At 38.8% G+C, this 21,994-nt stretch overlaps 1 protein-coding gene across 1 annotated transcript; it reads left to right on the top strand.

Moving 5' to 3' along the window:
- Nucleotides 1–681: 681 nt before the first annotated feature.
- Nucleotides 682–21,275, top strand: LOC121367755 (cysteine-rich venom protein Mr30-like). Its single transcript, XM_041492105.1, has 11 exons — nucleotides 682–836; nucleotides 1,669–1,718; nucleotides 6,095–6,268; nucleotides 9,747–9,840; nucleotides 10,356–10,492; nucleotides 11,405–11,499; nucleotides 12,778–12,857; nucleotides 14,459–14,560; nucleotides 17,046–17,162; nucleotides 19,055–19,153; nucleotides 21,025–21,275. Exons 1-11 carry the CDS (start codon nucleotides 737–739, stop codon nucleotides 21,129–21,131), a joined length of 1,155 nt encoding a protein of 384 aa, XP_041348039.1. The 5' UTR covers nucleotides 682–736; the 3' UTR covers nucleotides 21,132–21,275.
- The last annotated feature ends 719 nt before the right edge of the window (nucleotides 21,276–21,994 follow it).

Genomic DNA, 21,994 nt, shown 5'->3' with positions numbered 1-21,994 from the left:
ATGAGGTTTGTTTTGTCTTCGTCATCCAGAAGCTACGGTGCTGTTATATTTTGTTTTACTAATTGCTGTCATAATTAAAATTTAAAGTACCAGAATATATATTTTTGTGCAATGTGCATGTATGTTTTGTGTAATTCAACTATATGAATGTCATTTATTTGTAATCATAAATGCCAAATCAGTAAAATGACAACAGGTGCAGACCAATTTCTGTTACATCCAAATGGCAACCATAACACTTTTCTCGTAAAAATGTATCAGTATATTAAGACAAAATGCTACATGCAAAACGTGATGTATTAAGCTATCTGGACAGCTAAATGATAGTGAGCGAGAAATATGTTAATATCAAACAGACATAAATATGCCTTTTTAATCCTCAGACAGAAAAACACCCTGCCAAGAAAACATAATAAAACGGATAAAAAAAACCCTTTATTTTTATTTCGACAAATGACATCACTTTTGTGAGGAACAAAATCCGTGAACCATTAAATAAAACTGTTGCCCTACGATTATATTAATCATTTCTATTTTCATCAATATATACCAACTCAATTTTTTAAAAAGAAGAAGACATAAACCAATAATGTGGCATCAGATCGAAGCCTGGGGTGATGGAATAATTGCATTATCTCTCAGTATGTGGTATTTTAATTTCGCAAACCGACTCAATATAAACATCAGTTTGGTTGTACCGACTTCACTGTGTTTCTGAAGTGAAACCATCATCACAATGTTCGTCTTCACCACGAAGGGTCTTGTTGTCTGCCTGTGTTACTTGGCGGTAATTCTCCAGGCAGAGGCGAAACCCAGACACAGGCGTCGTGTAGCAGGTGAGTTACAATGATATTATAGCGACTTCACACACTGGCGCAGCCAGGGCCCAATTTCACAAAACATCGTAAGCCAAATTTTATACGTTTTTCTTATTATTAAAAGTACAATAAATATAGTTTAAAATACATATATTTCGTTTTCTTTTATCCTTTATCCACGATACGTATGTATGTATGTATGTATGTATGTATGTATGTATGTATGTATGCATGCATTTTAATATATTATGGGATGATTTTATATAATTTAATACAGTTTTAAAAATATATATTCGATGGGGAGGGGCAGGGCCCCCGTGCCCCCTGGCTACGCCACTGACAATACAGATATTGTTGTCATATTAAAACTGAAAAAGAAGAAAACATTCAAACAAACAAAAAGAAATAAAAGGCAAAGTACCACGACCTCATTATAACGTTTTATCAAAACCATGTTTAGTGCAATGAGTGTGTGTGTGTGTGTGTGTGTGTGTGTGTGTGTGTGTATGTGTGTGTGTGTATGTGTGTGAGTGTGTCCGTCTCTCTCTCTCCCCTCTCCCCCCCTCTCTCTCTCTCTCTCTCTCTCTCTCTCTCTCTCTGTGTGTGTGTGTGTGCGTCTCTCGCTGTCTCATTCTCTTTCTCTCTCTCTGTGTATCTCTCTCTCTCTCTCTCTCTCTCTCTCTCTCTCTCTCTCTCTCTCTCTCTCTCTCTCTCTCTCTCTCTGTGTGTGCGTGTGTGTGTTGAAAACAAATAAACTACTTACAAAAACTCTCCAATATAAAATAAATCAAATTCGAAAAAACAAGAATATCCCTATATTTAGCATTGTTAATTCATTATTTCGTTACAGATATCAACGCTAACATAAATGTGTCTGATCGAGGGAAACGTGCCTTTGACGTAAGTGTTTAGAGTCAAACCGTAAAAAAACTAACAGTAAATACTTGATTCATCTTTAAAACTTCCTTAAAAGTCTTCAGATTAAAACAAAATCAAATATATTGATTTGTTTCAGTGTAATCTATTTATTTCGCTTCTATTTTGTTTAGAATATCAGTGTCTGTATAAACAAGGTGTTTGTTGTCATTGTAATATTTGCAGTAGCCACAATCGGATTTTACCTTCCAATAATTTATGTATTTAATATGTAATTTTAATCGCGAACAAGTCTCTGTTAGTAGGAAACGTCTTACAGTTACTGAAAAACATTGGACAGTCGCTTTAAAAAGTGTTGACGTGTTCTGGAAACAGAACAGTCCATTTAAAAAGTGTTGACGTATTCTGAAAAACATAGCACAGTCCCTTTAAAGGTGTTGACATGATCTGGAAAACATAGGACAGTCCCTTTAAAAAGTGTTGAGGTGTTCTGAAAAAACATAGCACAGTCCCTTTAAAAGTGTTGACATGATCTGGAAAACATAGGACAGTCCCTTTAAAGGTGTTGACATGTTCTGGAAAACATAGGACAGTCCCTTTAAAAAGTGTTGAGGTGTTCTGAAAAACATAGCACAGTCCCTTTAAAGGTGTTGACATGTTCTGGAAAACATAGGACAGTCCCTTTAAAAAGTGTTGAGGTGTTCTGGAAAACATAGCACAGTCCCTTTAAAGGTGTTGACATGTTCTGGAAAACATAGGACAGTCCCTTTAAAAAGTGTTGAGGTGTTCTGGAAAACATAGCACAGTCCCTTTAAAAAGTGTTGAGGTGTTCTGAAAAACATAGCACAGTCCCTTTAAAGGTGTTGACATGTTCTGGAAAACATAGGACAGTCCCTTTAAAAAGTGTTGAGGTGTTCTGAAAAACATAGCACAGTCCCTTTAAAGGTGTTGACATGATCTGGAAAACATAGGACAGTCCCTTTAAAAAGTGTTGAGGTGTTCTGAAAAACATAGCACAGTCCCTTTAAAAGTGTTGACATGATCTGGAAAACATAGGAGAGTCCCTTTAAAAAGTGTTGAGGTGATCTGAAAAACATAGCACAGTCCCTTTAAATAGTGTTGAGGTGTTCTGGAAAACATAGGACAGTCCCTTTAAAAAGTGTTGAGGTGTTCTGGAAAACATAGCACAGTCCCTTTAAAAAGTGTTGAGGTGTTCTGGAAAACATAGGACAGTCCCTTTAAAAAGTGTTGACATGTTCTGGAAAACATAGGACAGTCCCTTTAAAAAGTGTTGAGGTGTTCTGGAAAACATAGGACAGTCCCTTTAAATAGTGTTGAGGTGTTCTGGAAAACACAGGACAGTCCCTTTAAAAGTGTTGACATGATCTGGAAAACATAGGACAGTCCCTTTAAAAAGTGTTGAGGTGATCTGAAAAACACAGGACAGTCCCTTTAAAAAGTGTTGAGGTGTTCTGGAAAACATAGGACAGTCCCTTTAAAAAGTGTTGAGGTGTTCTGGAAAACATAGCACAGTCCCTTTAAAAGTGTTGACATGTTCTGGAAAACATAGGACAGTCCCTTTAAAAAGTGTTGAGGTGTTCTGGAAAACATAGGACAGTCCCTTTAAATAGTGTTGAGGTGTTCTGGAAAACACAGGACAGTCCCTTTAAAAGTGTTGACATGAGTCCCTTAAATAGTGTTCTGGAAAACATAGGACAGTCCCTTTAAAAAGTCTGGAAAACATAGGACAGTCCCTTTAAAAAGTGTTGAGGTGATCTGAAAAACACAGGAGAGTCCCTTTAAAAAGTGTTGAGGTGTTCTGGAAAACATAGGACAGTCCCTTTAAAAAGTGTTGAGGTGTTCTGGAAAACATAGCACAGTCCCTTTAAAAGTGTTGACATGTTCTGGAAAACATAGGACAGTCCCTTTAAAAAGTGTTGAGGTGTTCTGGAAAACATAGCACAGTCCCTTTAAAGGTGTTGACATGATCTGGAAAACATAGGACAGTCCCTTTAAAAAGTGTTGAGGTGTTCTGAAAAACATAGCACAGTCCCTTTAAAAGTGTTGACATGATCTGGAAAACATAGGACAGTCCCTTTAAAAAGTGTTGAGGTGATCTGAAAAACATAGCACAGTCCCTTTAAATAGTGTTGAGGTGTTCTGGAAAACATAGGACAGTCCCTTTAAAAAGTGTTGAGGTGTTCTGGAAAACATAGGACAGTCCCTTTAAAAAGTGTTGAGGTGTTCTGGAAAACATAGGACAGTCCCTTTAAATAGTGTTGAGGTGTTCTGGAAAACATAGGACAGTCCCTTTAAAAAGTGTTGAGGTGTTCTGGAAAACATAGGACAGTCCCTTTAAAAAGTGTTGAGGTGTTCTGGAAAACATAGGACAGTCCCTTTAAAAAGTGTTGAGGTGTTCTGGAAAACATAGGACAGTCCCTTTAAATAGTGTTGAGGTGTTCTGGAAAACACAGGACAGTCCCTTTAAAAGTGTTGACATGATCTGGAAAACATAGGACAGTCCCTTTAAAAAGTGTTGAGGTGATCTGAAAAACACAGGACAGTCCCTTTAAAAAGTGTTGAGGTGTTCTGGAAAACATAGGACAGTCCCTTTAAAAAGTGTTGAGGTGTTCTGGAAAACATAGCACAGTCCCTTTAAAAGTGTTGACATGTTCTGGAAAACATAGGACAGTCCCTTTAAAAAGTGTTGAGGTGTTCTGGAAAACATAGCACAGTCCCTTTAAAAGTGTTGACATGTTCTGGAAAACATAGGACAGTCCCTTTAAAAAGTGTTGAGGTGTTCTGGAAAACATAGGACAGTCCCTTTAAAAAGTGTTGACATGTTCTGGAAAACATAGGACAGTCCCTTTAAAAAGTGTTGAGGTGTTCTGGAAAACATAGGACAGTCCCTTTAAAAAGTGTTGAGGTGTTCTGGAAAACATAGCACAGTCCCTTTAAAGGTGTTGACATGTTCTGGAAAACATAGCACAGTCCCTTTAAAAAGTGTTGAGGTGTTCTGAAAAACATAGCACAGTCCCTTTAAAGGTGTTGACATGTTCTGGAAAACATAGGACAGTCCCTTTAAAAAGTGTTGAGGTGTTCTGGAAAACATAGCACAGTCCCTTTAAAAGTGTTGACATGTTCTGGAAAACATAGGACAGTCCCTTTAAAAAGTGTTGAGGTGTTCTGGAAAACATAGGACAGTCCCTTTAAAAAGTGTTGACATGTTCTGGAAAACATAGGACAGTCCCTTTAAAAAGTGTTGAGGTGTTCTGGAAAACATAGGACAGTCCCTTTAAAAAGTGTTGAGGTGTTCTGGAAAACATAGGACAGTCCCTTTAAAAAGTGTTGAGGTGTTCTGGAAAACATAGGACAGTCCCTTTAAAAGTGTTGACATGTTCTGGAAAACATAGGACAGTCCCTTTAAAAAGTGTTGAGGTGTTCTGGAAAACATAGGACAGTCCCTTTAAAAAGTGTTGACATGTTCTGGAAAACATAGGACAGTCCCTTTAAAAAGTGTTGAGGTGTTCTGGAAAACATAGGACAGTCCCTTTAAAAAGTGTTGAGGTGTTCTGGAAAACATAGGACAGTCCCTTTAAAAAGTGTTGACATGATCTAGAAAACATAGCACAGTCCCTTTAAAAGTGTTGACATGTTCTGGAAAACATAGGACAGTCCCTTTAAAAAGTGTTGAGGTGTTCTGGAAAACATAGGACAGTCCCTTTAAAAAGTGTTGACATGTTCTGGAAAACATAGGACAGTCCCTTTAAAAAGTGTTGAGGTGTTCTGGAAAACATAGGACAGTCCCTTTAAAAAGTGTTGAGGTGTTCTGGAAAACATAGGACAGTCCCTTTAAAAAGTGTTGAGGTGTTCTGGAAAACATAGGACAGTCCCTTTAAAAAGTGTTGACATGTTCTGGAAAACATAGCACAGTCCCTTTAAAAAGTGTTGAGGTGTTCTGGAAAACATAGGACAGTCCCTTTAAAAAGTGATGAGGTGTTCTGAAAAACATAGGACAGTCCCTTTAAAAAGTGATGAGGTGATCTGAAAAACATAGGACAGTCCCTTTAAAAAGTGTTGAGGTGTTCTGAAAAACAAAGAACAGTCCCTTTAAATAGTGTTAAAGTTTTCTTAGAAACATAGGCCAGTCCCTTTAAAAAGTGTTGAGGTATTCTGGAAAACAAAGAACAGTCCCTTTAAATAGTGTTAAAGTTTTCTTAGAAACATAGGCCAGTCCCTTTAAAAAGTGTTGAGGTATTCTGGAAAACAAAGAACAGTCCCTTTAAATAGTGTTAAAGTTTTCTTAGAAACATAGGCCAGTCCCTTTAACATGTGTTGAGGTGTTCTTAAAAAAACCCACACCCCAATATCGCTTGTTTTCTTCTTATTCTATTTGACAGAGATCTGCGTGCCCTCAGAAGTATTTGGACGAGAATAACAACCACACGATGTGTCTTGTTGATGTTGGCACCGCAGGACCGACGTTGTCGAATGCCGACAAAAATGCCATCGTAGACCTACACAACGAGTTTCGCATGAACGTACAGCCGCCAGCCACGAACATGCTAAAAGTGGTAAAAACACTAAAACGCCTTTTGCTCACTAGTAATATAGTTTTATGGAAAATGTGAATCTTATGCTAGGGTCAGACTATCGACTGACACGACGGAGTTGGCCAACTCGACAGTTACCACGTAATTTCCCCCATTCCGAACTTAACGACGGGTGCGCTCAGATTAAAAACTGATCGATCGTAGGTCTTGTATACGACTTGAAGGGATCAGTACGTACGTCACGACGAATTTAGTTCTATGAGAGAAAAAAAAGAGTACCTCTTTTCTTTATTTTATTATCTTGGTGTCTGAACAGACTTGACAGTATAATTATGGAATATTAGAAGGGTAACATTACCTCTTGGTTTTGGCATATCAAACTGACAGATGCATATCTGCTTAGCAACAGGCAAGACCATTGTTTACAGTGCCTGTGTTACATATTTTTTTAACGAGAGTTGCCTCCCCTCCATTACTCCATGTCCAAAGGAGTCTGGATAATTAAAGTTGCAGGTGGCGAAGTATCAATTTTATTTGCTTAAATCCTGTCACAGAGGCTGTTCTCTTCATGTCAGCTAGTATATAGCACCTACTGTTAATAATTTAGTCAGTGCTTGGCGTTATGTTTGTACTGTCACCAATAAATAATCAATAGTGGTGAGATACCTGAATCGTGTTGTAAGAGCGTCCACACCAGCGACTGGACAGTCATAGAAGTCGAGACATTTGTTAGTCTGATCCTAGCATAAACGTGCATGTTGTGGTACACTTGGTTGTCTGTGACAAGTCATATGTATTCAATTGGTTGCCTGTGACATAGAAAATTTATGCGAGTGAGCATTTGTGATACAACAAATTTTATCTGTAACACAATATGACGTTTAGCAATCAGTTTGATCGTGCGAGCTTTTGTGAACATACTTATGTCATCTGGTCGGTAGTCTAACGGTAAATGTATTTGAGAATTGGTTACATTCCACGCAACCTCTAGTTGGCAGTCTAACGGTAAATGCATTTGTGGAATTGGTTACTGTTCACACACGACCTCTAGCCAGTAGTCTAACGGTAAATGTATTTTTGGAATTTAAAGTTAGTTTAAATTTGTTTAACGACACCACTAAAGCATATTGATTTATTAATCATCATTAGTAACAAGGAATCTTTTATATGTACCACCACACAGACAGGATAGCACGGCCTTTGATATACCAGTCGTGGTGCATTGACTGGGACGAGAAATAGCCCAAAAGTGTTCCACCGAAGGGGATCGACCCTAGACCGACCGTGCATCAAGCGAGCACTTTACCACTGGGCTACGTCCCACCCTATTTGGAATTCAATATGAATTTACGAAACCTGTTTTTGTTTTAAACGCAGATGTTTAATCATTACACATGTAAGTAGTTACACGTTGTAAATTCCGCCCTTAGTGTTTCTTATCCAATGTGCCGCAACTCAGTAGTCTACGTTTGTCAATGTTTGGCGGAATGTAGATCTGGGATCGATCCCCGTCAGTAATGAGTGGAATTAATTCTGCTACAGTCAGCGAGTTTATGAAGGAGTCTTTTGTACTGTTTGAATATATATTATAATGATTATGTCAGTGTTGGGGGTGTTGCTGGTGCAAAAGTCAGGGTGGAAGATGGTCATTCAAACTGTAGGCCTACACCAGGTTACTTTGTGAACTCAGCTGGTGAGGTTTAGTAAAACACGTAGCTCCTTGGTAGAATTCATTTACCTCTGTTCTTTATTCATTTCTTGCCGTGTGTGTATTTTGTTCATACGCAACGTATGCATAATGCATTATATTCTAAATTTGTTATTGTAATTGTTTTTGGTTCGGATAGTGTAGACATTATTGATCAGTCATTGACATTTTAAAATATTTTGTTGACTTCGGCTTTGAAATATTCCCATACTTCTTCATTGTTCTGAAATGTTTCATAGTCAACCAATATTTGTTTAACCTTTGCTCACCGGCCTCGGTGGCGTCGTGGCAGGCCATCGGTCTACAGGCTGGTAGGTACTGGGTTCGGATCCCAGTCGAGGCATGGAATTTTTAATCCAAATACCGACTCCAAACCCTGAGTGAGTGCTCCGCAAGGCTCAATGGGTAGGTGTAAACCACTTGCACCGACCAGTGATCCATAACTGGTTCAACAAAGGCTATGGTTTGTGCTATCCTGCCTGTGGGAAGCGCAAATAAAAGATCCCTTGCTGCCTGTCGTAAAAGAGTAGCCTATGTGGCGACAGCGGGTTTCCTCTAAAACAATCTGTGTGGTCCTTAACCATATGTCTGACGCCATATAACCGTAAAATAAAATGTGTTGAGTGCGTCGTTAAATAAAACACTTCTTTCTTTCTTTTTAACCATTGCTCTTTCTGTCTTGTGATACACATTTTTATTCTCCCATCAAATACAATTTTCCCTGCGTACAATTTCACATGCACTGCCCTTTGTAGTTACCTGATAGCCTTGGGTTTTTTTTTAGTGCATTGCATATAGAAAACATTCTGCTGATTAGGTAGCCACCAGGTTTCATTATTGGTTGAAACACATGTATTTGTAAACCTGTGGATAGTCCTCATGGTCAGCGGATAAATTATTTGAGTTGTTCTCTCTACACTGTGCAGATAAAACAGCATGGTTCATAGGATTGTGTCATCATTTTTTATCATCTTGTATTAAATGCGGTGAGCACATAAACCAATTACTAAGTATGCGCTCAAACTGCAGACAAAAATCCAGTGAAAAACCATATTGTTAGTGCATAAATGCTCAAAGAGCCTCTGTATGAAGTCAAAGCTACTTATAAGTGCATTATTCACGTTCTACAACCCCCAAACCCTGTATATTGATATATTACAGGGATTATATGCTCTAAAATCGTTTATATTCAAGGAAAATGATGAAATTTGGCCGCCATTTTGAATAAATTACAGTTACGGATATAAAATGTGGCCGTAGACCAAAAGTTCGACCAAATTCGTATTCAGTGACCCAAATGGCCATAGAAAATGCTAGACATAAAATTTGAACTGGATTTGCCCTAGCCTAGTACAACATCGTGTAATTTGACTAGCATCCAACGACAGAAAGACAAATATAAAAGTAATTGTTTTATTTTAAAAAGTTAAAGTTTGTTTTGTTTAACGACACCACTAGAGCACATTGATTTATTAATCACCGGCTGATGGATGTCAAACATTTAGTAATTCTGTCATATAGTCTAAGAGAACAAACCCGCTACATTGTTTCCATTAGTAACATGGAATCTTTTAAATGCACCATTTCACAGACATGATAACACTACCACGGAATTTGATATACTACGAACGTCCAGCAAACATTTCGTCACAAAACAGGAAAGATTACCCCCCACCACACACACACACAAACACGTACATGCACACGCACGCGCACGCACACGCACAGACACTATATGTAACTTACGCGACACTTCATTGTATAATATTTGTAAGTTGTTTTTTATTCCAGATCTGGGACGACGACATTGCTGTAGTTGCAGCCAAGTGGGCGAGGCAGTGTATAGATGACATGCACGACGACGACGACGCCCGTAGTGTTCCAGGTAGTTGCTCTCCCCCCTCTCCCCTTACCCCCGGTACAGATTTCTACTATCAGTGAAATAAGTTGTCACCTCACTATTGTTGTTCTGTAAATGGCATGGGCTAATTTGTTCATTTTATAATAATAATAATAATAATAATAATAGTAGTAGTAGTAGTAGTAGTAGTAGTAGTAGTAGTAGTAGTAGTAGTAGTAGTAGTAGTAGTAGTAGTAGTAGTAGTAGTAATAATGATACATTTTATATCAGATCAGTGATCCATAAAACATCCATAACTATATGTCACACACAAAACTGATTACATCATATTATATTAAGTTCTCTTCGTGCTTTTATTCAATTATGGTAGAAACACGGTACGGGGATGCGAACCCAGTACCTACCAGCCTTACATCCGACGCATAATTAAGAAGGCAGATAAGTATAGGTTGTACACACAAACACACACACACGCACACACACATACACACATTTATAATATACATATATGCGTAATAAAAGCTATTTGGTTCGTACAGAATTGCCAGGCGTGCATATAGGGCAGAACTTAGGAGCCGGCTACAGCTCTTTGACCGCGGCAATCACTGCATGGCATGCCGAGGTAAACCAATTCACGTTTGGCGTTGGAGGAACCAAGATTGGCCATTATACACAGGTACACATTCACCCGCTTCCTTCATTATTCACCCAGCCTCTCACCCATACATAAAAAGACACGTCCATTCGCCCACCTGCCTACATTATACAGACCCACGCACTTACCCAACCTGCCAACCACTCATACCTACACAAACCACGCACTCACCCACCCCACCCAACTAACCAGCCACTGACACCTACTCAAACTTAAGATCTCATTCACCCCACCAAAACACCACCCAACCAACCATTCACACCAATCCAAACTCACCCACCAAAACTCCACCCAACGAGCCATTCACACCTATTCAAACTCACCCACCAAAAGTCCACCCAACCAACCATTCACACCTATCCAAACTCACCCACCAAAACTCCACCCAACGAGCCATTCACACCTATCCAAACTCACCCACCAAAACACCACCCAACCAACCATTCACACCTATCCAAACTAACGCACCAAAACTCCACCCAACGAGCCATTCACACCTATCCAAACTCACTCACCAAAACACCACCCAACCAACCATTCACACCTATCCAAACTCACCCACCAAAACTCCACCCAACGAACCATGCACACCTATCCAAACACACCCACCAAAACTCCACCCAATGAGCCATGCACACCTATCCAAACTCACCCACCAAAACTCCACCCAACGAGCCATTCACACCTATCCAAACTAGCACATTCACCCACCAAACCTCCACTCAACCAACCACACACACAGTGACCGGCCTCGGTGATGTCGTGGTTATGTCATCATAGATTCTTCTATTACCAATTAGCAGCATAGACCCGTTTATATGTGAATCCCCCCCACACACACACACCCTGGCCTCTGATATACTAGTCGTGGAACACTGATTGAACAATATGCTGTTGTGTCGTTAAACAAACATTCCTTTCCTTTACGCACAGGTTGTCTCGGAAACTGTGGCACGAATCGGGTGTGGCTCGGCCAACTGTTCAAACAGTATATTTAAAAAAATACATATCTGTAACTATGCCGTCGGGTAAGTAAATTGATATTCTCGAAATACTTATGCAAATATTGTGTATGGAATGGTAGAGTTAGTATAAAGTATAAACAGGTTCTGGCAATTTTTTTATTATCTCAGTCGGTACAGCGTTTGACTCTCATACCGAGGGTCCGTGGTTCCACTCAGTATAGGTGTATTTATCTACGACATTATTTATCACACTTAGTTATAAATGTGCAAATGGCGAAATGTCACTTGTCATTACAATAAACATAATATGACCAGTATGCTGTGATGTCTCAAGGCAAACCGATCTATTCATTTTTCTGTTGACATTTCTTGATTTTTTTTTTTTAAAGTGTCTACGACTAAAGGTTAGTGTTTGGTGAGAGAAACGCCTGTGTATTGGCCGTATATCTATCCGTTAAGCCAGTAAAACTCGCTTTGGGTTGAAAGCGGTGCCGGAGTGCGATCCCAGTACCTAACACTCTTATGACTTAACCACCAAGCTGCTACAGCAGTAAGGATAAGGGTTAGAGAGAGAGAGAGAGAGAGAGAGAGAGAGAGAGAGAGAGAGAGAGAGAGAGAGAGAGAGAGAGAGAGAGAGAGAGAGAGACAGAGAGAGAGAGAGAGAGAGACAGAGAGAGAGACAGAGACAGAGAGAAGGAGAGGAGAGAGCGAGACAGAGAGAAGGAGAGGAGAGAGCGAGACAGAGAGAGAGAGAGAGAGAGAGAGAGAGAGAGAGAGAGAGAGAGAGAGAGAGAGAGAGAGAGAGAGAGAGAGAGACAGAGAGACAGGGAGAGACAGAGAGAAGGAGAGGAGAGAGCGAGGCAGAGAGAGAGAGAGAGAGAGAGAGAGAGAGAGAGAAGGAGAGGAGAGAGCGAGACAGACAGACTTACAGAGAGAGAGAGACCTAACACCGAATCCGTGTTTCCTACCTGCGTACATTACGGTGACGTTGGGCCGCATTCCGTGACTGCCGGGCCTGATGTTCCTGGCGAGGCGGGTGTGTTTCTTGGCGCACATACACACGAGGAGCGCCACCACGAGGATGGCTATGATTACCGCCGTCACAATTCCAGCCGTCAGCGCCGTACTACAAGTAATACAGGGCGGTCATTAACAGAGGCGGATCTAGTGGGGAAGGGAGAGAGAGACAGTAATCTATTGAGAGAGAGAGAGAGAGCGAAAGAGAGAGACAGTAATCTATTGAGAGAGAGAGAGAGAGAGAGAGAGAGAGAGAGAGAGAGAGAGAGAGAGAGAGAGAGAGAGAGAGAGAGAGAGTAAACTATTATGTTTCTTACGTTGCAGGCAGATGGACACGAAGAAACCCTATCAAAATGGAACCAGTTGTGCAAACTGTCAACAATGCGTCTCAAACAAACTATGTGGTACGTGGTTAATGGCCGTTTAAAGGTGGGACGTCGGTGTTATTTGTGTACCAATACATGCACAATATATCATAGTGTTTTGTACATCCAGTGCCTTCTTCTTCAGACACGGCGGAACGGAGGGGGTGGGGGAGGGGGATTTAGCCCCACCAATAATTCTGAATAAAAATATTATTTGTAGTAAATCAAAAGGCAGAGATGAATTTTACTTGTAGAATGCAGAAAATTTCAGAACATCTAGTTTTCGAAATTTTACGGGGGAGCTTCTAACTGATCCGAAAGGTCATATGAAATCCACCACTAGTAACGTCCCTTTGAAAGATACCTCGATTCAAGTAGCAGAATTCGTTGAAATTGGTTTTAAACTTTAAAGTTTCCGTTGTTTAACGACACCGCTAGAGCACGTCGATGAATTAACTATCGACTATTATGTCAAACATAATTTGTATGATTCCGACACGTGTAGTCTTCAGAGGAAACCCATTAGCCGATGATTAATAAATCAATGTGCTCTAGTGGTGTCGTTAAACAAAACAAACTTTACTTTAAAAGAACCTGGCCTTACACACAGAAACTGCTTTATAATATAATAAAACATTTCAACATTGAAACTGGATGATAAATAAAAAGAAAATTCTAAGAGAAGAAAAATAATGCCCCTTTTGTTGAGACAGAAATGCACTTTTTACTACATTGTAACAAATTTCATGAATTTAGAAACATATATTTAAAACGCATAATCATTAAAAATAACCATACACAAAGATCCATCCACGATGAACTTAAATTATATTTATTAATGCTAAACACTAAATGCTAAATATACACGACTGTACTCAAGTACGTTTATAATTAAGGCTCAAGCAGTCAGACAAAATAGTATACATACTTAATTTGACAGTTGCAATTCCATTTTATATTCACTTTTAACCTTAATATTGATTGACAAGATGCGTATTTATGTATATGCATTATAAAGTATATACTATGTACGTGTGGAACAGTCTGTGAAATCGAAATAAACATATTCGTATTATTGATCTTTTGTTAGAAATATTAATATTCCGTTTCGTCTCTTTTAAACATGCAATTTCGTCCTCCACATATCATAAAATACTTTTCCTAATACAAACACAGCTGTTTATATGTTTCTTTCGCCCCCACACTACCCCTGCCTATGTCACTGTCTATTTCTGTTCTTTTTTTCTCTCTCTGTGTCTTTCTTTTCTGTCTCTTTCATTCTCCTCTCTCTCTCTCTCTCTCTCTCTCTCTCTCTCTCTCTCTCTCTCTCTCTCTCTCCTTCGTGCTCCCTCTCTTTCCCTTCTCTCCATCCGGTTTCCCTTTCTCTCTGTCTGTCTGTCTCTGTCTCTCTCTCTCTGTCTCTCTCTCTCTGTCTGTCTCTCTCTCTCTCTCTCTCTCTCTCTCTCTCTCTCTCTCTCTCTCTCTCTCTCTCCCCCTCTCTCTCTCTCTCTCTCTCTCTCTCTCTCTCTCTCTCTCTCTCTCTCTCTCTCTCTCTCTCTCTCTCTCATCTCTTTATCTCTCTTCTCGTCCTCCCCCTTCCCGTTCCCTCTAACACAGTTTGTATTTGTATTGTTCCACAGACTGTGGAGGTAAACTGTGCTACAATGGCGGGAAACTGGACCCGAACACCTGTACGTGTACCTGTCCGTCCATGTACTACTCCGGAGACCTGTGCCAGACCTGTGAGTAATCCCAGTCCTAATTCACACAGCTCGCTTAAGCTCCCTTAAGCAACGTTATTACATGAGTTATTTATTTATTTATTTTGGTTTAGTTTTATTTCCGTTCTTGTATTCAATTACGGTTCAGGTATGTTGTCCTGAGCACATACCTTAGCTACATAGGCGGTCTGTCTACGGCAATGAGGTGTGTGTATCTGTGTGTGTGTGTGTGTGTGTATGTATGTATGTATGTGTGTGTGTGTGTGTGTGTGTGTGTAGTGTGTGTGTGTGTGTGTGTGTGTGTAGTGTGTGTGTGTGTGTATGTATGTATGTATGTGTGTGTGTGTAGTGTGTGTGTGTATGTATGTATGTATGTATGTATGTATGTATGTAAGTGTGTGTGTGTGTATGTATGTATTATGTATGTGTGTGTGTGTGTAGTGTGTGTGTGTGTGTGCATGTATGTATGTATGTATGTATGTGTGTGTGTGTGTAGTGTGTGTGTGTAGTGTGTGTATGTATGTATGTGTGTGTGTGTAGTGTACATTTGGGGGGGGGGCGTACACGCATGTGTAGGTATGTGTGTACGCGTGTCTTGGTATGTGTGCACGCGTATCTTGGTATGTGTGCACGCGGCGTGTCTTGGTATATGTGTACGTGTGTGTTAATATGTGTGCATGTGTGTGTTATGTGTGTCTAATGCGTGTAATTGTATGTTACCTTGAGGTGTGTAGATTAAATTGTGTGTCGGAAATAGAATATAAAATGATTTTCATCAACTATTTCTTTCATATTAAACTAACAAGTAACCTTTTGTAAATACCTATCTAATGACACTCTACCTGATTTAGCATTTACTTGTTTGGGCTCGCATTGATGTACAAGGTGGTGTTTACTCTTGAAATTGAAATAAAGATGTTGGTAAACAGATTTGTGACCTTTACTGGAACAGACTATAACAAATTGTGATGACATGTGTCGATTTCATTTACCCTTAAACAAACTTTTAATTTAAAACTTCAAGTTATCTGATTATTTTGAATTGCAGCATAAATTATTAGTTATGACCAGCATATTTAGTGAATATAAATTCAATATAAGTGCATTAGAAATTTACGCAATCTTGCAACCACTTAAAGGTGTTATATCAGAAGTTATATGTGAGCATCTGTTTGTGATAAAGATTCTCCAATAAAAATGTATGTTCTACTAGTACATAAAATTATTTCCTATAATCATTTATGGGCATATAGTTACAGATGTAGTCCCTAAATTTTAAAGCAAAATTTAATAAAACATGATTTGCAATAGCTGTCATTATGCAACTTTGAGGTAGCACCTTTAATACCGGTATAATGGATCACAAACTCTTGACAGTTTTGCTCAAAAGTTACTTATAAATGTCTACAAATATTTTGTTTTGGAGAGGGTTAGGGGTAAACCATCATCAGAAACAATCCCTCATATATTGTAACAGCAATGAAATTGACACATGTTGACCAAAATTTGTTATAGTCTGTTCCAATAAAGTGCACAAATCACCTGTTGCCGACATCACCTTGTACATCAATGAGAGCAAAAACAAGTAAATAATGAATTAGGTAGACTGTCATTAAATATTCCCGTAGTAAAATAGACATTTCTCGTGGTATGTGTTAAAACCTAATCGACGAAAATAATTTTTATTCTATTTCCGACAGTACCGTTAGTCGAATTAAACACGATTACACACAAACTGTATAATCCTAACTTAGTTTATATCTGTTTTATTGATTTATTGGGCACATTTATTGAGATGGCTCGTTTACATGAATCTAATTCTATGTTACGATCTGAGGTGTAATATAAATCTAATTCTATGTTACGTTTAGGTCACTAATAAACACAACTAATTGTAATACACTTTGGAATCTAATATGAACCTTAAGCTGACAAATATATTTGCCGCAGGTGTAATAATTAATATAATTCTATGTTACAATGAGAACTAATACTTAATCTATTCTATGTTACCTTGAGGTGTACATAATAATCTAATCACTTACATTGAGGTACAACACACATCTAATTGTGATAATTGGATTGAGGTGTAAGGGGAACTTAATTCTATGTTACCTTGAGGTTACAACTCTATAATACTAACTGGTTGATTTGTAATATGAACCCTTAACTATGTTTCAGTGAGATGTAATACAGAATCCAATAATATGGTACCTATCACAATGTAACACAATAACCTATTCTTTGTTAGGTCCTTAGGATGACTGGCTAATAAAATCAATTCTAGATTACAGTTAAGGTGTAAAATGAATCCTTAATAAGTTACATTGAGGTGTAATATGTCCCAATACTATGGTTAATACAGTATTAGATATACTATGAATCTAATTCTATGTTACCTTGAGGTGTATATAACAGAGCAGAATTGTATATTACCTTGAGGTTTAATATGAATCCAATACTATGTTACCTTGAGGTGTAATATGAATCTAATTCTATGTTTCAGCCTCGTGTCCATCCCAGGTGTCCAAGTCGTGTGCTTCGTACGATGATGACGCGTGTACGAAGTTCACCAACGTCCCTTCGGATTGTCCGTTGATGTGCGGCAAGTGTGGAACACTGCGTATGTATCAAGACATGTTTGTAAAGCGGGGGTGGGGGAGAGTTGTGGGTGGTTGGAGTCAATGGGTCATGACGCCCAATTACATTTCTTTTCTCCAAACCTTTTATAATAAGGGCCGTCATTGCTGGGAAGGTTATAATCCAACAATCCACGTGCAAAATTACCACAAACACATTCAATAACAGGTTGAGGGTAATGAGCTCGCGGGCTGTCTATGAATTCCCGTTAGTGGGCTCATTAGACTATTTCTCGTTCCAGCTAGTGCACCACGACTGGTGTATCAAAGGTCGTGGTATGTGTTATCATGTCCGTGGAATGGTGCATATAAAAGATTCGGTACAACAGCTTGTTCTGAATGTGCACGTTAAACCCTATGACTATGACCCAATGGAAAAATGTCGCGGGTTTACTCTCCAAGACAATATGTCAAAATTATCAAATGTTTGACATCCAAATGGCGATGATTAATTAATCAATATGCTCTAGTGGTGTTTTTCCCCAGTTTGACGGTTATGACTCTTGATATTTTAAAATTGGTGGGGCCTGGTAGGGGACATGTATTACTTTAGCAGCACGCCCAGAATGCTTGTTTAAACAGAAATGGTACTCCGGAGAAACAACCAATTGTAACTGCTTTATCAGGCGCTGTCCCCGTTTCTTTTTCTCATTTGACTTTCATCTCATTTATCCCCTATCTGTTATTCCCTCCTATCACCCAGCGTCGTTTGCTGCTCACCTCCACGTCCTATTTCCGACATAGAGATGTTCCTGCTATTGTTAATGACAAGTTTTGTTAGAAGATAGTGTTATTCTAATATGTACATTTGGGGTTGGTCAAGAATGGATAGTGTATTAAAGATGTGGCAAAGAGCATGCCGCTTCAAAACATTAAGTTCAAACATTATTTGCGGGCAGTTGCAAAGTATTTACCAAGTCTGTTGTAGACTGTAAGCGTATTAAAGTAAATTACTTTCTCTTGTAACCTAATGTTATCATTTCTAAACCAGGTACAGGTAGCCGTTTTTCGCTAAGCGTTTGTAAACAGTTTAGACTGATCCCATAAATGATCATTCTTTTTAACCTGTAGCGTGAAAACCAGTCTAGCACGTTTGAGTACAAAACGGCTGGCTCAACTTACCCCAGGTGTATGATTGTATTGTTATCCCAGGTGTATGTCCAACTGGCCTTGGTGGTGTCGTGGTTGAGCCATCGGATATAAGACTGGTAGGAACAGGGTTCGCAGCCGAGTTTTAACTACTCAATGGGTAAAACTATTACACCTGCTTCTCTCTCACTAACCACTAACAACTAACTCACTGTCCTGGACAGACAGCCCAGATAGCTGAGATGTGTGCCCAGGACAGCGTGCTTGAACCTACAAATTGGTTATAAAATAAGTTCAAACGAATGAATGAAAAGACGGGAAGGTACAGAAATATAAAAAGCGCAGAAAGGACTTGTATTTATTTTAATCTGAATAAAGTGAGGACGAATATAATTTTTGTTAGTTAGAATACGATAGATACGACAATTTAAGAAGTAAATATATGAAATCAATTTATTGGAAAAGATCGCCAGCCTATAAAGGTAACTTGCTATTAAGTGTTAAAAATATTAAATAATTAAATCAACTTGAGGAATATATATTTCAATTTGACAAAATACGAGCCACGTTATAATATATATCACTATTACTCTGAATGATTAATTTAAATTTATTATGTATGTATTATATGTATGTATATATGCATATATGTATGTGCAGTTATAAATGTGTATTTTATAATCCATTCCTCTGCACTACATTATATTGTACCGTCATTGTAAACACGATATATTTTTGTGAACTGTAAAGCTCTAGATCAGTACAGACTTGTATTGAACTGTTTCAGCGTGTGGTGGGAAGATCTGCAGAAACTGGGGAGAACTGGATGTGGCCACGTGTACTTGCCAATGTCAACCAACCTACACCGGAGACACGTGCAAAACCCGTGAGTTGTAAAATACCGTCTTTCTAAACATGTATTTTGATTGTGATGCCACGACTGGTACACCAAAGGCCGTGGAATGTGCTATCCTGTCTGTAGAATGGTGCTGCTGCTGATGATGATGGTCATGTGGTTGTGATGATGATGATGGTGGCGATGATGGTGGTGATGATCGTGATGTTGATAACGATGATGGTGATGATGGTGATGGCGATGATGCCAGATGATGAAACTGATGATGTGATATCGATGATGATGATAATGATGATGGTAATGATGATATTGATCATGACGACGTTGATGATGATGTTGATAATGATATTGATGGTAATGTTGATCATGATGATAGTAATGTTGATGGTGGAGTTGTTGATGATGATGTTGATGATAGTAATGTTGCTGGTTGGATTGTTGATGACGATGTTGATGATGATGACGATAGTAATGTTGCTGATTGGATTGTTGATGATGATGTTGATGATAATGATAGTAATGTTGCTGGTGAAAAGTTGATGATGTTGATAGTGATGTTGCTGGTTATTGAGTTATTGATGATAATGTGTGATGATGTGCGATGATAGTAATGTTGCTGGTTAAGTTGTTGATGATGATGTTGATGATGTTGATAGTAATGTTTCTGGTTGAGTTATTGCTGATAATGTTGATGATGTGTGTTGATGATGTTGATAGTAATGTTGCTGGTTGAGTTATTGATGATCATGTTGATGATGATGATAGTAATATTGCTGGTGAAAAGTTGATGATGATGATAGTAATGTTGCTGGTGATCATTACCATCATGACAAGGAAGAGAATGGTTGTAATTTATTGTTGTATTTATATCCTATAATGTTCAAGCCTCGATGGACCCATTTACTGATTGTTTCTCCCCGTCCCACCCAGTGAACCAAGATGGGCTTATCAAAGGCTGTGTTATGTGCTGTTCTAGCTGTGGAAAAAATGCACATAAAAGACTCTTTGCTGCACAGGACCACACAGATATTGACGGAGGAAACCCGCTGTCGCCACTTCATGGGCTACTCTTTTCGATTAGCAGCAAGGGATCTTTTATATGCACCATCCCATAGCCAGGATAGCACATACCACGGCCTTTGATGTACCAGTCGTGGTGCACTGGCTGGAGTTAAGTGACAAAGATGATGACGTTCATCACGGCTGTATTTATGAAATTCATGGTTGTGCCCAATATTTAGCGCGATGTGTGTACGGTAGTAGACTGGATCTGAGCGCAAAAAAAGGACAAAAAAGGAAGAGAAAGTTTCTTTTGTTTAACGACATCACTAGAGCACATTCAATGATTGATTAATGAATAATAGGTTATTGAATGTCAAACCTTTGGTAATTCTGACTCGTTGTCAACAGAGGAAACCTGCTACATTTTTCCTAATGCATCAAGGGATCGTTTATATGATTTCCCCACAGACAGGAAAGCACATACCACGGCCTTTGACCAGTTGTGGTGCACTGATTGGAACGAGAAAAACCCCAATCAGTTAAACGGATCCACTGATGTGGTTCGATCCTGCGACGCAAGCACCTCAGACAAGCGCTCAACCGACTGAGCTAAATCCCGACTCAGAGCGCAAAAGGTTCCTTGCGAACTACAGCATCGGGCAAATACAAACAAATCTGTTGGCAGTGTAGATCATAAGAAGAGAAGCTGTCAGAACAATAGTAAACTGTAAAAAGGCTTTGCGCATAATATATATTATATATTGTATACTATAATATTTGTTGTAGACTATGTCGTTAAAACAAAATAAACTTTTAAACTTCTGTTTTATATTATAGTATTTGTTGAAGATTATAATATTTTTTATAGTGAAAGGCTCAGGGTATGTTTTGTGTTTCAGTGGACTGCAGTTTATCCGACCCTTCGTTCTGCAGCTACTACAGTGCGGCGTACTGCCTGTATACTAACATCAAGTTCGGCTGTCCGCACATGTGCAGCTTGTGTTGAGTGCCGCTGTGACGTCATCGAGTGATGTCTTTACGTCACTACCATAACCCAGTAACATAAGTCTTCATATTATACAAGTCCTGTTTATTCGAAACGATTATTTAAACAAAACAAAACGAAATAAAGATAATATTAACGAACTCATCTGAAATGGTTCTGTTCTATATTTACGAATACAGCGAATACAAATTGACTTTGAATAAGGTCGTACCTAGCCATTCGACCTGACAGCAACCAGTTATTTCTTTTATCCTGCAATTCCACAGGAATAGTCGGAAAATCATTATTTAATCCATGTTTGTGTACGCAAATCGAGTATCGTCAACCTATATATGGAATAACTGGTTACTGTCTTAAGATATCGGCTTTATCCTGCGATGGTTAGAATGGCGAATGCAGCGAGGCTCTGCCGAGCTGCATTCGCCATTCGACCTGAGCAGGATATAGCCGATATATTAAGACAGTAACCAGTTATTTCTGTTATCCTGCAATCCTACAGGAATATTCAGAAAATCACTATTTATTCCAGTTTTGTGTAGGCAAATCGAGTAATGTCAACTTAGCAATGCTTTTGTCGTATGACGTCATACAAGATGCATAACGTCATTATTTGTAAGACGCTAGCTACATTCTGTCACATTAAAAAAGCGTTTCTAAACTCTAATTCATAAATAAATAATTCCAATCTCTAAAAATTCCTTTATTATAAACCCTTGGATTGGTCAAATTCGTATCACGTGATGATAAAAACTGGCATTCATAGCACCATGAATCTCAGTTTAGCACTATTTTTGGCTATATAGCCGGAACTACTTTATGAATTATGTCAACAAAGGAATCCCCGAGGAATTTCCTTGAGATTT

This window comes from Gigantopelta aegis, chromosome 3, assembly GCF_016097555.1.
Source record: "Gigantopelta aegis isolate Gae_Host chromosome 3, Gae_host_genome, whole genome shotgun sequence".
NCBI lineage: Eukaryota > Metazoa > Mollusca > Gastropoda > Neomphalida > Peltospiridae > Gigantopelta > Gigantopelta aegis.
The sequence above is the reverse complement of the archived record's forward strand: the minus strand, read 5'-3'. Positions and strand labels throughout refer to the sequence as shown.

What these genes read in the sequence shown, in the direction of transcription:
- LOC121367755 (XM_041492105.1), top strand. Translation starts at nt 737, where the DNA reads ATGTTCGTCTTCACCACGAAGGGTCTTGTTGTCTGCCTGTGTTACTTG. An exon ending in GAGGGAAACGTGCCTTTGAC is followed by an intron (nt 1,719 to 6,094) that starts GTAAGTGTTTAG and finishes TCTATTTGACAG; the next exon opens with AGATCTGCGTGCCCTCAGAA. An exon ending in CGGAGACCTGTGCCAGACCT is followed by an intron (nt 14,561 to 17,045) that starts GTGAGTAATCCC and finishes TCTATGTTTCAG; the next exon opens with CCTCGTGTCCATCCCAGGTG.